The sequence below is a fragment of the Euleptes europaea genome, chromosome 6 (assembly GCF_029931775.1).
Source record: "Euleptes europaea isolate rEulEur1 chromosome 6, rEulEur1.hap1, whole genome shotgun sequence".
Lineage (NCBI taxonomy): Eukaryota > Metazoa > Chordata > Lepidosauria > Squamata > Sphaerodactylidae > Euleptes > Euleptes europaea.
Genome location: NC_079317.1, coordinates 40,417,669 through 40,433,590, shown reverse-complemented (window position 1 = coordinate 40,433,590; position 15,922 = coordinate 40,417,669). Strand labels below are relative to the sequence as shown.

The window sequence follows — 15,922 nt, the reverse complement described above, 5'->3', positions numbered from 1 at the left end:
GCCGAATTTTTTTCCCGAACTTTGAATTCCTGCCGAATTGCACGGACCCGAAGCGGGGGAGTTCGGACTTTGGCATATCCCGAATCGGCCGAATTCAGTCGAATCCGAACTACCGAATTTTTTTTAATTCAACAGCCCTAGTTTATAAGACTGCTTCTTCAGCAGTGGAAAGCATTGTCAAATAGTATCTTTGAAATAAAGAATTAATTTTTATTTTGTTGGAAGCTTGATAAACTTCAGATGAGAATATGTAATGTGAAAGGAGCCCCAGAGCTGGAATATTTAGAAGGATCTTCTAAGTCCCTATGACTTCTACTCCAGCATGATTATTCCAACTAAATGTCAGAAACACAGAGATTGTTATAGACTTCATAGTCTCCCATGCTGAAGGTAAAACCAAATACCCAGTTTTTAAACCAGTAATAAAATCACATCAACATTGTCACAAAAAGCAATGGTTAGCCTCAGCATGCTAATATGGCATAGTCTGAAGAAGACTTCTGGGTTGTTACCAACAACATAATAATGTTGATAGCAACCTTATATATATAGTGAGATCTCTAAACAAAGCTAGTTTATCTGCTCTGTTTCTTGGTCCTAAGTTTTGAGGGCAACATGCACATATCAAAAAGAGCCTGCATATTATAGTATACTGAATGCCAATCTAGTAGACCCAAGATTAAATCTCCACTCTTCCATGGAGATCAGTTACTCTCCCTTGGATCAGTTACTCACTTTTTCTACATAACTTACCGTATATACTCGTGTATAAGCTGAGTTTTTCAGCCCAAAAAATGGGCTGAAAAAGCTGGCCTCGGCTTATACGCGGGTCAATACGGGGGGAGGGAGGAAAGAGGAGGGAGGAAGGGGGGAAACTTACCGCCGCCGCCGTGCCGTGCCGCTTCCTGCCGCCGGGAGCGGCCTGGGGCAGCCTCCTGCAATTGCAGGAAGATTGCCCCCCCGAGCAGTGCCGCCGCTTCTCCTCGCCGGGAGCGGCCTTGGGCAGCCTCCTGCAATTCCAGGAAGACTGCCCCCCCCTGGGTGGTGCCGCCGCTTCTCCCCGCCGGGAGCGGCCTTGGGCAGCCTCCTGCAATTGCAGGAAGACTGCCCCCCCCTGGGCGGTGCCGCTGCTTCTCCCCGCCAGGAGTGGCCTTGGGCAGCTCCTGCAATTGCAGGAAGACTGCCCCGCCCCCCGGGCAGCGCAGCCGCTTCTCCCCGCCGGGAGCGGCCTGGGGCAGCCTCCTGCAATTGCAGGAAGACTGCCCCGGCCCCCCCCGGGCGGCGACGCCGCTTCTCCTCGCCGGGAGCGGCCTGGGGCAGCCTCCTGCAATTGCAGGAACGCTGCCCCGCCCCCTGGGCCGCGCTGCTGCCGCCGCCGGACCCTCACCGCTGGAGAGCCCTGTATGGTAAGCCTGCGGGGGGGGAGGGGTTATAAGCCGACCCTCGGCTTATACGCGGGTGCCTAATTTTTCCCCATTTTTGGGGAGAAATTAGGCACCTCGGCTTATACGCGGGTCGGCTTATACATGGGTGTATACGGTACCTCACTTGGTATTTGTGAAGATAAAATGGAGGAGAGGTGAACAATATACACTGGCATGAGGTCCTTGGAAGGGTGGAATACAAATATATTAAATTTAAAAATATATACTTTATTCATATTTTCTTGGTCCCCCCCAAATTATGTGATTTGTACTAGCCCCTTAGCTCCTCTGTATTTTTGTTTCCAGGACTCCTAAGATACCTTTTAATTGCTTTAAAAAAGAATGTCATTAAATCACCTCCCAATGTCAGTGTTCCTTTAGTGCTGACAAATCCATCGTGAGTGTGGTTATAGAGAAAGGTGGACTAAAAGTGCACTATATTAATTAAGTAATTCAATTAATCTACTGAACAAACATTTGATTTATATGACTTGTCAATTACAGGTTAGAACTGGAATTATGCTAATAGCTGTCAGATGCAGGACTAAAAAAAAGGAAGAACAAGCTCGATGTAGTGGTTAGAGTCACAGAATGCTGGATGAAGAAAGTGGAGAAATGACATTAAATCCACATATTAAACTAAAGGGGTTTCCACACTCAGTATATACAATGTTTATAAAAATGTGTTATCCATGTTAGATTGCAACTCAGACCTCCCATTTTGGCTTGGAAATGCTTTGGAAGCATCAAATGTCTGTGTTTTCTCAAACTCCTATTCGACTGTGTATTTCCTTACACCGTTTCAAAAATGGCAATCCAAGGGGTGTGTCCAGTTGCATACACTATTCAGTTCTCCTCCCTTCTTTTTGCAACACCCAATGCAAAGCATATTGGCTGTTGACATAACAGAGACATTGAAAATTCAATGGATTATTTCCCTAGAGTAGCTAGTGGGCATAGGCATATTTTCTGTGGTGTGATAGGCCACAGAGAATCCAAACTCAGCCTAGTGCTTTCTTCTCCTTGTCATATTTCCAGTGGCTTCTCCCCCCCCCCCCCAATAAGACCTTCCAACTGATTCAGGGAGAGGAAAGGCCCGGATAGACACATATGCAAACTTGCGATACTTTATATCAATAGATTCAGTTTATAATTTCCCCAGCTATGGGAACATAACGATGTCTGACTGTCGACAAAACAAACTGTGTTCTTTAAGTATGAAGCAGCTGAAGGACACATCATATTTGCAATACTGATGATGTGAGGGGAAATCCAAAGCTTTCTGTAATAAGCTTCTAAGTAACCTTCAATAACTTCCCAAATGCTCGAGCCCAACATGGTTTACATATCATTCCTGATTCTGTATTCAGGAAAGAAAGTATATCTTCTCACCAGTCTCAGAATCATGTTTCTTATAATTGTACTCTAATATTCTTTCTGAACCTTTTGTGCACTGGAGCAGAAGAGGCTATTTTCCCCACGGCTTTTCTAGAGGTTAATCTATATTTCCTCATCACAGCATTCTTACTTCCTTAGGTATAGAAATAATGCTGCAATAAATTCTTCCATATGTTATATTCGGAAACAGCTCAGAGTGCTGGCTAAATGTTTCCTGACTCTGACTGGGAGAGAAGCTTTTTAATGATGTCACAGACAGATAAGGAAGTGCATCCAACAGGGCTTTATAGATGAAGGAATACCAGTTCCCTGTGGTCCACAAGTTTATTCAACCAGGGCTTTTGTGTCCTTGGGGGTAAAGAGAGAATAGGCATGGGTGACTGACTAGGCCAAACCTCCTCTGGAAATAGATTTACAATGTTATAAACAATTATATCATGAATGTGCAGAAGTTAAACGGAAACTAAGATGTTTAGTTGTGTCAGTAACTCCCCCCCCCTCATTTTTTGGGTGTGCAGTGACTTGAAAGCAACCTTCTGAGTGAAACTTGAAGATTTAGTGCCACTTCTGATTTCATTTTGTCATTTTTTCTCTTTTCCAGAGGATTAGATGTGAGAAGTGTCAGCTCCAGAATTTGCAACTGCTGATCTTTAATGGGAACAGTTCTACCTTTTTTGTTAAAGAAAATTTGACACGATGAAATCAGAAGTGGCAATGAATTATTTCATTACCCAGCAGAGTACCAAGAATGTTGCATGCGGGGGGCCGAAACGTGATAGGTGTAATCCACCAGACAATTCTCCTGCACTGTATTCACTTCAGTCCAAGCTCTGCTCACGACCTGAGTTTGATCCCAACAGAAGTTGGTTTCAGGTAGCCAGCTCAAGGTTGACTCAGCCTTCCATCCTTCTGAGGTCGGTAAAATGAGTACCCAGCTTGCTGGGGGTAAAGGGAAGATGACTGGGGAAGGCACTGGCAAACCACCTTGTAAACAAAGTCTTCCCTAGTAAACGTCGGGATGTGACATCACCCCATGGGTCAGGAATGACCCGGTGCTTGCACAGGGGACCTTTACCTTTACCTTTTTTAACAGATGATAATCTGGGTGATTTGTTGATTGCAGTTCTTAACACTTAATATTAAATACATAAAATACTAAATATTAACATGTGGCATTAAATGATTTGCTGTTAGTATATGATGGAATTATAAATATTAGTACAAAAGTAAGTAGTGTACATCAGAGTAGGCCTAAATAATTTAAATTTGTAACTATGACTGCCTTCTCAACAGTTAATTGAATGTAGAAGATTATAGTTCATTTTGTATCTGTACTTTCAGAAATGGTGCTGAAAATGTGAGTAAAAATGGATAAATGAAAAACATGCATAACTAATTAAATATATTTGCATTAAGAGTTTCTAATTTTTGAATACTGAAAATATCTAGTAAAATGGTAATTTGTTTTAGGGCTGGATCTTAATAAATGTGTGTGGGCATTCCACTAGCAGAATGGATTGTTCTGCCTCCTAGGGCTGTTGAGTTTTAAAAAATTCAGTATAGTTCGGATTCGGCTGAATTCGGCCCGTTTAGATTCGGGATATGCCGAAGTCCGAACTCCCCCGCTTTGGGTCCGGGCAATTCAGCGGGAATTCAAAGTTCGGGGAAAAAATTCGGCCGAATAAAGCCATTAAAAACACAACCGCGCCTTTCCGCGGCTCTGGGGGGGGCATTTTTGGGGGTAGAGGTCCCAAACTTTCAGCGGGGCTTCAAAGGACGTTTCTTGAAAGACCCCCCAAGTTTTGTAAAGATTGGGTCAGGGGGGGCTGAGATATGGGCCCCGAAAGGGGTCCCCCCACCCTTAATGTGCATCTCTGAGCAGAGCTTGCCGCCCACGCACAAAGGTCCCAGCCCCGACAAACAGCTGAGAAGTTTGCAAGGCAAACAACTGCAAAGCAACACGACTGCAAACCAACACAACCTTGTAAAGCAACACCTTTGCAACTGTGCAAAGCAACACCTGACACCTGGGAGTTTGCAAACCATGGAAAGGGACAGAGGCAGCTAGCTATGCATAATGAGCAGGAGGGGTGGAATTTCCCCTTTTGCATGGGACTCCAAATGCATTCTTTAAGTCACCATTTGAAAACCAGTTTTGAGCAAGCATCTAAATAGACCTAACCGCTCTTATGAATGAGGGAAAACCTGAAGACACACAACTGAAACCCCCCCTCAAACCAGGGAGAGAGAGACTTGAGGGGGAACCCCCAGGCAGAACCGTCAAAAGCCCCCTTTGGCTTCCCCCCCAACCACAGAAACTGCTCCCTCCCCACACACACACAGACTCTGCTTCCCCCCCACACACACACACAGGAGAAAAATTATAGATTAAAGCCCCCAAAGGCTTTACTTACTGTGGCTGTCTTCTGTTCCATCAGGAGGGGCTGGGGAGGACTTGCAATCCAAGACGATTCCAATTAGGCACGGGACGTTTTGCTCTGGAGATTCATACAGGATCAGCTGATCCATTCATCCCAATAGGGAAAAGGGGAAAGGGGAAAGCCCATATCTCGGGACCCCCTGACCCAATGTTTACAAAACTTGGGGGGTCTCTTAAGAAGGCTTGTCTGAAGCTCCGCTCAAAGTTTGGGATCTGCACCCCCAAAAATGCGCCCCCTGCAGCCACGGAAAGAGAAAAGGGGGGAGCCGATATTTCTGCCCCCACTGAACCCATCTTTACAAAACTTGGATGGTATCTTAAGAAGGATTGTCTGAAGCTATGCGGAAAGTTTGCGGGCTGTATCCCCAAAAAAGCGCCCCCTGCAGCCACGTAAATGGAAAAGGGGGGAGGGAAAAGGGGTGGAGCCCATATCTCGAGACCCCCTGACCCAATGTTTACAAAACTTGGGGGGTATCTTAAGAAGGCTCATCTGAAGCTCCACTGAAGGTTTGGGGTCTGTACCCCCAAAAATGCTCCCCCTGTAGCCATGGAAAGAAAAAAGGGGGAGGCCATATCTTGGGACCCCCTGACCCAATGTTTACAAAACTTGGGTGGTCTCTTAAGAAGGCTTGTCTGAATCTCTGCTGAAAGTTTGGGGTCTGTACCCCAAAAAATACGCCCCCTGCAGCCACAGAAAGGAGTGAATGTGCACAAGCACACACACCCCCGCACACACACACGAGGATTTCCCTCTCTCTCTCTCTCTCCCCGGCCGGGCCACACATCAGCTGATTCCTCCAGTACTCAATCCTGACTGATTAGCCAGAAGAAGACCCAGCTTGGCCACTGATTGGCCGGGGGAGGAGAATGCTGCTTACTGGCCGTCATGCTGCTTACTTCTGCCCGGAATTGGCCGAATTTATTCGTGAACTCCCGAACTCGCTGAATTCGGCTCCCCCGGTTGCCCTCCATTTTTGAGTTCGGTTCGTCCCAAACTAAAAACCATCGAATCAGGGGGAAATCGGCTGTTTTTCAGTTCGGGCCGAACCGAATCAACAGCCCTACTGCCTCCTTCCAGTGGAACCCCTAGGCTCTTAACTGAATCAGGTAAGTGGGGAGCACAGTGTCCTTCAAGACCTCAGACTGCCCAACCAGCATTACATTCTGAATCTTATCAGGATTCAGTTTTAACACCCTTAGCCCATTAACCACAGCAGTAAGCCACAGGTTTCAGATCATTATAGATTTGGATATAGAGCCAGGTGTCATCAGCATATTCATGACAGCCTGCTCTGAAACTTGGAATGGTTTCTCCTAAGGGCTTTACATAGAGATTGAGTATTGTTTGGGATAATATTGAACCTTGTGGAGCCCACAAGGCAAGTCAAGCAGGGCAAGGGATTGGATGAGGGGGGTGGAAAGTCCTCCTCTGGGGAGAGAAGGATTATGGGGGGAGTAGGTCCATTGGTAAAGAGGAAAAGGGGGTGGAGCAACTTCCCTTGAAATGACGACCAGAGGCAAGGCAGAGCTGAACTAAGGAGGCTCTGTGGTACAGAGTACAGAGAGCCTGCCAGCCAGGGGTCAGAGCTGAGTGACTTTGACTACTCCCACTCATTCTGAGGCCTCTGAAGTTTGTAAAGGTCCAGCTTGAGCTAGGGTGGAGGGTCTGTAATGGAATACACTCAAGGATGTGCTCACAGGCCAGTAACAAGGGTCAGTATGGTAGGGCATCTGCTGAGGCCCAAAACCTGGGAAAGTGCCCATTGTTGACCAAAGTTGCTTTGCCATACCACTTCCTTTATGAATAGATTTTCACAGTGTCCTCTAGTCTAGGACATTCTCCTGTTTCATGCCAGAGGGAACAGAGTGCAGCAACTAGCAACAACATGGCTTGAAGGAGCATGAAACAGTGGCACCTTCTACATCTTCCTTTGAACATAAAATTGGGGGGGGGGCATAATTAATGGAAGGGGACACTCAAGTGCATCTTTCCCAAGATGCCTTCTCCCTAATTTAGAAGGCTCTTCCAATTATATTGTGTATCTGTCAATATGCAGATGCATTGTGATCTGAGTTCATTTCTAACATGCAGTCTTCACAGGCAAGAAACCATTTCTTCAGTACTTAACCAAGGTTTGACTCTATTCAGGGAACTAAGGAAAGAAAACTGAATCTAAGCTTAGTTTGCTAAACACTCTGTTTCAGTCCAGGTGACAGATGGTTATCGAAGGCATTATTGATAACATAATATGTTGATGGTTTGCACTACAATGGTTGAACTGTATTTTAAAAAGTTATAACATCATACTATGGTAATACAGGGTATCATTTTCATGGAATAAATACTTCTTTCGGCAAACCTTTTCAGAATTCTGTGGTATGTTCTAAAGTGTACAGATTCTAGAACAATTAGTAAAATGTAAACTGGTGCTAAAATATCCCATTTCCCTATAGGTCTTTTTATTGTTGTTGCTATTTTTCATGTTAACTTTTCATTATCGGTATGTTGGTCGCCATGAGTCGGAAGCGACTTGACGGCACTTAACACACACTCACGTTGGTATTAGTGCTTAGAGAGTTGTGTGCTGTAGATTTAATTTTTTTTCTGAAACATTTAACTTGCTACACAGGTACTAGCTGTCAATCAAGGCTAATCAAACTGGCACAGTGAATATGATACATCATAAAATTTCACAGTAATGTCAACCTGTAATTCTGTCAATCTGGTTAAGAGAAATTGACTGAAAACAATATTGTCATTTTGTAATAACAGAGAAACAGAGTTATGGGTTAATGTTATCACGGGCTCTTACAGCTGCACAGTGCTCTGGTTTGATACCGTATTTGTCCTTTACTGACAATTGCTCATATTGCCACTTTTTAATTTTATTTTATGTTCATGTGATTTATAAAATAAACAGGTTTTTATTTTTCTCATAAATTAATCTAATTGATTCTCAGTATGTCTGTAGAGTATCTGCATTATTGAACCAGTGCTTATTTATCTATGCAATTGAATACTAGTGTTCAGCATCTATATCTTCATTTTTTTGCTTTAAAACTTTTTTTTTTAATTCTTAACCTGAGTGACTCATATTTAACTTGGCAAGATATGGAACCAAGGGTAGTTGGCTCAGCCATCTATTGTTTGCCACTGTGGAAAGATATTAATAGCATGTGGGACTGTTCATGTTAATGGCTAATGGAACTCCATGATAAGATGGAGTATGGGGGGAAGGCTGTTACTTTCTTGCCCTGCTTGTGCTGTTCCAGGATTTCTGGTTTGAAATAGATGCAGGGCTAGATGGACCTTTGACTGATCCAGTAGGATGCACTTCTTATTATTGTTTTCAGTTCCTGGCTGTCCTGCCTTCCCAGAGTGCAGCCTATTCACATGAAGTCTCCTACACTAAGGAGAGAGTGGCTGAGATGGCTGGTGCTGCCATGCAAACCTGACAGGATTGTACATAGACACATTCTCCCCTCTTGCAGTGCCTATTCATCTCCAGCATGGTGTAGTGGTTGAAAGCGGTGGACTCTAATCTGGAGAACCGGGTTTGATTCCTCACTCCTCCACAGGAGCGGCAGACTCTGATCTGGTGAACCGGGTTGGTTTCCCCACCCCTATACTTGAAGCCTGCTGGGTGAATGTTAATGGGATCTAGTCTGGTTGCAGTTGCTGAGGTGAACTTCTGTTGTTCAATATGTGGTCACAGCAATTTGAGACAGAAAGGGTGGGCATGAGTCTGTTGATTTTTCTGAAACTCTCACTAGCTTTTGATAGCATCAATCATGGTACCCTTCTGGACATTTGGTTGAGATGGGCTATAAAGGTATTGCAACCTGGGGATTTACTTCCCGTCTGCCTGGCCAGTTCCAGAAATGGTTCCAGTTCAAAAATACCTATACGTGAATGTTCAGGTCTTCTTTGTGTCACATAATGTCTTCGTATAGTTTTGGTATATGCTCTAGCTGTAACCTTTCTTTGATAGGTAGGTGGGAGGGAGTGGTGAGGGAGTGCACATCTGCCTGCCCCTCTCAGGGTGGCACCTTAAATCAGAACCCCGTACTTTATCCAGCTTCTGCTACAGGATCTGGCCTTGGTTATCCATGCTCTGGTCATATCCATATTGAATTATTGTGATGTGCTCTGCATGAGGTTGACTTTGAAGACCGTTTGGAAACTTTAGCCCAAAATTCCACAGCAGGGTTGCTGTCTTGTGCCAGCTAATGGAATTGCATCTTATCAGTTTTATAAGAGTGGCACTATTTGCGTCCGAGCATAATTCAAAGGGCTTGTCATAATCTTTACAATACTAAATGATCTAGTTCTAGGGTATTTAATCTTTTCTGCAGAAGCCCTGCTATTTGTGTCTACATATGCAGAGGTGAGGTGGTTGGCCACTAGTGACAGTGCCTTCTTGGTAGTAGTGTCCTGTTTAAGGAGTATCTTCTCCATGGCTGCATGTATGGTGCCTGACTTGTAAGCTTTACATGGCAGCCGAAAAGATTGCTTCCCTAATCGTTTGTTTTTAATCTGTGTGTGGGTGTTCCCTTCTCTCAGACTAGTTTTATCTATTTGTTCTGGAATCTTATAATAAAAGAAATTTTGATCGATGTTTTATGTTGTTTTTTGGATTGATGTTTTTATCCTTTTTAATTAACTTTTAATTAGCCACACACTCTGATCATCTTTGGAGCCCCTACTTTGGTTGCCCCCGCCAAATGAAACTAGACGGCTGGCAACCTGAAAAATGGCCTTTTTAGTTGTGGCACCAAAACTTAGCAACTTCCTCCCCAGAGAGATCCGTCTGTCTCCCTCAATTGGTGTCTTCTGCCATCAGGTGAAGACTTTCTTTTTTCATCTGGAGTATACCCAATAACAGTTACTCGACCTCCTTCTGGTGGTGTTTATTGAATTATTTTATCGTTTTAAATGCATTTTAATTGGTTACATGTTTTAATGTTTTACGTGCTCTGCCTTGTGGACCCTGATTGGGTGGAAAGGCTGCATTAAAATGTTTTAAATAAATAAATTTGGGAGCTGCTGCTAGGAGGTGTGGGCTGAAGTAATGTAACCACAGTGGGCCCAACCTGCATGATTTTTTTTTTGCTTGGAGATTGGGAGCCCCGAGTAAATTAAACCTCTTTTCTACCTATTTATGATTGGTGCAACACCTAGTGCTTATTATATTTTGCATTGCTCACTGTGCTTTCCTTATTTCTGTATGTTCTTTAGCTTCTGAACAAGTCACTTTCAACCTGTTGCCCAGATCTCAAAGAAGATTCTTGGACTAGCAGTTGGAAAACATTTATTTCCATTGTTGCATGAAACTTTACCCACTGCTTCTTTGGCTGTATGTACTGAATGTACTCTCAAACTGGTACTGTAAAAGAAATGGTAGACTGGGACTGAAGAGTGTCTCAATACCTTATTGCTTGGAAGCGTAATAAAGGGCTACTCGGGAATAAAGGTATTGTCCATTTACAAGGATTAGAAACAGCCCCATGTTCAATAAAATGTGGATATAGAGAATGCAACCACTTACAACAATGTAAAACATACATTTCTTTGTTAAACTGTACTTCCATGTAGTAAATGTTAGTAAGGTGATTTGTGTTCTAAAGGCTGCTCCTCATGTTACAAGAAGAAGCAGACAACAGATATATGAGTGCAATTCCTTTTCCCCTTAAAGCTTTCAAAATGGAACTTCTAGATAAATGTATGCTGTATGTGCCTGGAACGCCAGTGTGTTCCCTCTTCAGCGTGTTGCAAGAAATGATGGAACACAGAAATAGGGCTGCTGCAAATCTCACTACGAATGTGTTCAACAGTCAAACTTACCCTGTTGGAAGGTGTCAATCAGACGTGAGCCGATCACCCAGCCTATTTAGGTCATGTCCAACAGCTAAGAATGCCTGTAAAACAGGTTTGGATTAGTCCCCCCCCCAAAAAAAAAAACACCTGTGTATGTACAAAGATGTTCCTGATTAAAGCCAATGGGCAGCCATCAGTGTCACTAGGATATAGTTAGATGAACACCAGTAGGATTTATATGATTTGTGGCTGGTTTTAACTGTCTATTTAAACAGTTGCCTGCTGAGTAGAGCAGTTATGCAGCTAGAATAGGGGTCTAGTAGAATTCAGTTGAGCTGTGTGAGCATACGCATGAGCAAGAAGCAAGTCACACTGTACTAGATGGTTAGGAAGGAATACAGTGAAGCGACCTGGTAAACAGCCAGAACAGGTTGGTGAACAATAGAATCAATCACTGAAAAATCAGTTCCCTCTTCACGACTGACAAGTAGGATCTGAGACAAACTGGTGGGTGTTCAAGCACCCCTATGCCGAAGTATAAGTGTGAAGGGCCGCCCTAAGGAACACTTTCAGAAAATATTGGATAGTTTGATTTTCCTTCTAGTTATTTCTCTTTGAAATATGGTCTATTGTGTAATGAATCACCGAGGTTATTTGGTCTTTTGTCAAGTGATGGCTCATTCGTTTGTAAAGCTGGGAAAGTTTAGAGGTAAGTTTATGTAAGATGGATGTTTAACAATTAGGACTCTTAAATTGCAGGTCCAGGAGCTGAAGGGAAAAAAGAAATGATAAATGAATCTGAGAGATCTATGAATGAAACATGGCCAAAGCTAGAAGCAGAGAGTAATACAGATACAAAGGATCAGAAAAGTAAGTAGAGAATACAGTATTTAAGAAACAGTAGGGAGTAACAATTGGATGTCAATATAAAAGGGCATAAAGGGAAGCAGAATATCAATATCAATACTAGGTAGTATATTTTAGATCATGAGTGAGATTGACTTTCATGAAAGAGTAATGAAGGGACGAGGAAATTAAGATTCTGATTATGAGTAATTTCATCTTCGTTTATAACATCGTTTATAACATCACTAGTTTAAAAAGTGTCATAGATACAATTGGTAGCAGAGAGCTAAGGGCAAAATCAACTAGTTAACATTTATAGAACGCAATTATGATTACACAAGATACTTGAAGTAATATGATTGGCTGCAGCAGAGAAGCATTTTTCAGATGAATGTTACAGTTGGAAGTGTCAGTACCTGATTTATTAAATAGTAAGCAAAAATTTTATAGCACAATGACTAACAGAGCAATTTTGAAGGAGGGGCAAAAGGGGTTTGGAGTCGGTGTTACCCCTGCGCTGGCATTAAAGCCACTTGCACCAGCTAAATTGGCACTAACGCTGGCGCTTACACTGGGGGTGGGGAGCTGCACAGCAGCTCCACGCATAGGTGCCCGCACAGCAGCCATGGCAACGATTCCCTGGTGCAAGGGCTCGTGCCAGTGCCAAAGGGGGCATTCCCCAGGGGCAGGGCTGAGTTTATTCAGCTTCTTGAGGCATTTTGCCTGGGAATGCCCCCTTTTGCCGGCGCAAACTTGTGCCTGCAAAAAAGAAGGCATAGCCCCATGAAACTCAATGGAGCAGTTTCACGGCGTTTGAGCCAAAATACATTTTAGGCTTGCTGCGCCTAAGTTTTCTTATTTAGCATTGGTCAATTTTCTTATTTAGAAAATTTCCATGTTGTCTTTCCAGAGAATCTGCTTGAGGTGGTTTACAAAGTAAAACATTATGGAAACATAAAACACCATACAAGTAGTTAACAATTAATAATCTATTACAAATCAATGACTTCATTCTTGCCTCTACCACAAATGTAGTAGGTGGCCTGTCAGATTCATTGATCCATGTGCAATATGGGAATAGTAATGCTGACTTATAGAAGTAATACTTTGATAATGTACGTGGAGTTATTAAGAGAATTCAAAGTTTTATATAAATGAGAGCTAATCTCATTAAAGGGACAGAATGTGTGATGATATGACTAGATATAGCAATATTTAGAGAAGTACTTCTGCAGAGACAAAGCAAAATTAACATAACTGGAATTTGGATGTGTACAACTAATTTTAAAGCCCTTGAAGAAATGACAGATCAAGTTTCTAGACATGATATTCTAGAGGGAAGGAAAGTGGGATGGTGCTAAGCCCGAAAATGAGGCTGATTTGACAAAAAAGTTCAGAGATCCAAGTAAGAGGTAAACCTTTTTGAGAAGACGAGTGGTGACTTTGCTATCAAAAAGATTTTAAGCAAGACAACAATATAGTTATAGAGCTGGCATGACTGTCTAAGCAAGCAAAGCTTACTCATGCAGGAGTCGTGATAGCCCGGCATGAAGAATGGCCAAGAAACAATTTTGATAAAACAGAAATGGATGCATACGAAAGCATCTTTAAAGAAATGGAGTTGCTAAGAAAACCTCTGCTTTAAAACGTGTAGAAAAGTATAGACCAATTGAGATCTGACTTACTGTTGGGAAGAGGGGGAAATGAGTAAGGAATATCAAGTGTAAAATGCTGATGCTGTGATGGGCTTTCTTTAGAAAGCAACGGCACCCAGTAATTATATTTCTGAAACAATTTTGTCCTAGGCTGGATAGCCCAGGCTAGCTCGATGTCATCAGATCTTGAAAATTAAGCAGGGTCAGCATTTGGTCAGTATTTGGGTGGGAGACCACCAAGGGGTCACAACCAAGAGGCAGGCAATGGCAAACCATTTCTAAATGTCTCTTGCCTTGAAAACCCCACCAGCTGTGACTTGATGGCAAAAAATATAACTAAGAACTGTAAGTAATTCAGCTCTCTTCTTTCAAACTGGTTCGCTCACAATCCAGTGAGGGCAGATGAACACATTAGTGACTTAGTCCTAATAAAATATAATAAGAAGGGGAAGACGGGGGAAAATTTGCTCCACTAGTGGAGCTTTGCCTTCAGCCCTTAGGATCCTGTCCGGTATTTTGCATCTTATTTTTCCCTCTGTGCTTGCTGCCCATTCTGAGTTTTGGTGTGTGCGTGTGTGTGTGTGTAAAGTGCAGTCAAGTCACAGCCAACTTATGTTGACCCCTTATGGGGTTTTCAAAGCAAGAGACTAACAAAGGTGGGTTGCCAGTGCCTTCCTCTGTATAGCAACCCGGGACTTCCTTGGTGGACTCCCATCCAAATACTAACCAGGGCTGACCCTGCTTAGCTTCTGAGATCTGACGAGATCAGTCTAGCCTGGGCCATCCAGGTCAGGGCCTGACTTTTGGTACCTAGATATAAATTAAACAAATTCAGTGCAATCATTTATCTGTGCCCTTTACAAACATCCTTTATTTATAATAATTAACTGATAAGCATGGATGATGTCCTCATTGCATTCAGATGGTTGTATCTATATAATATGTATACTCCTGCTTTCACAGAGACCTTGGTTTGAATGGGAACCTTATGATGCCAGCAGCTTCATGGGCAGCCAAGCTTAGCAATGTTTTTTTCTAAGCCTTTTTTTCCTAAATGCTCAAAGCACTTCGTAAACATTATCTCAGAGATGCTCACATCCTACTTGTAAGTACCATAGAAGTAGTTGTATGACATGGTGCAATCCTAAAAAGAGTTACACCCATCTAACAGTGCAATCCTAAAAAGGGTTACTCCAGCCTAAACCCATTCATTTCAATGTACTTAGATTGTAGTAACTGCATAGGGTTGCACTGTTCGTTCATTAACTTCAATAGATTCAGAAGACTGTAACTCTGCTTAGCATTGCACTGTAAAGCTTCTTAACATGTTCATAGATGAGCTGAGGTTTGCACTTCTGGCTCCAACCCTTGATGGATCATGTTAGACAAGCTTTGAATGCACACTCTTGCCACTGAGTGCACTCATGGCCCAGAGAGAGCTGCCACCACATGGCAGTTTGACATTTAACTGCCTTCAGCCGCAGCATTTAAATGTTTTATTGGCAGAAATACCCCCCTTAAAATGGCATCAGGAGTTGCCCTCTTAGGGAAATTTGTAAGGCGGAAAAACAAAAAATGGTAATCCTACAGAGTGGATTTGTCAGAAGAAAATGGTATATTTTTAATGGTTAGACTGGGAGAATAAGGTTGCATAGGGACACATATGTGGCATCTTTCCCCAAGCAGAGTTCAAAAAAATGTGTAACTTGGATAAAAATGCTAGTAAATGTTGGTATTGTGATTCAGCTGGCGCAGATTTTCTACACATGTGGTGGAGCTGCAGTAGAGCCCAAACACATTGGGTGAAAGTGATTGAAATCATATCCAGCGGCCTTGAAATTGTTATTCCAGTAAGACTGGAAACAATTTTATTAAATTGTTTTCCAGATAAACCAAAGGATATTCGAGTTATGTTTCTCCATATGCTAACAGTTGCTAGAACAAATCTTGCAAGATATTGGAAAAGCAATAAATTCCCTGATTTAAATAATTGGTTTGATAAGGTTAAAGAAACCTATGCTTTAATTAAGTTGACATATTATAATAATGACAAAAATATGGAAGAACTGGATGCTCCCTTGAATTTAGGAATTTCAAGGATAGAAAAAACACTCCAATGTGTAAATCGCAGAGAGGTAGTGATGCAATAATCATGTGGATTTTAGATAAACAGAGTATTGCTTGGTTATGGGTATTTTAGTTATATTAGCAGCACGGTTTTAGTTTCTTTTCAAGAATTTGTATTATGAGTATTTTAGTAATGTTATATTTCCATTTTCTTTTATTGTTATATTCTCATTTTCTCTTAATAAATTTTCTAAAATAAAAAAAAGGTTGTATA

The 15,922-nt window shown here is 42.4% G+C and overlaps 1 protein-coding gene across 11 annotated transcripts in view; it reads left to right on the top strand.

Annotated features, from left to right (window-relative positions):
• Nucleotides 1-15,922, top strand: part of NPAS3 (neuronal PAS domain protein 3) — a 795,184-nt gene that overhangs the window by 301,621 nt on the left and 477,641 nt on the right. For 9 of the 11 annotated variants that reach the window (XM_056850745.1, XM_056850744.1, XM_056850743.1 and 6 more), the window contains one exon: nt 11,840-11,950. The exons of the other annotated variants lie outside the window; for them this stretch is intronic. In XM_056850745.1, the coding sequence (XP_056706723.1) occupies nt 11,840-11,950 (111 nt within the window). The remainder of the gene's footprint in view (nt 1-11,839; nt 11,951-15,922) is intronic. 11 annotated transcript variants of the gene reach the window in all.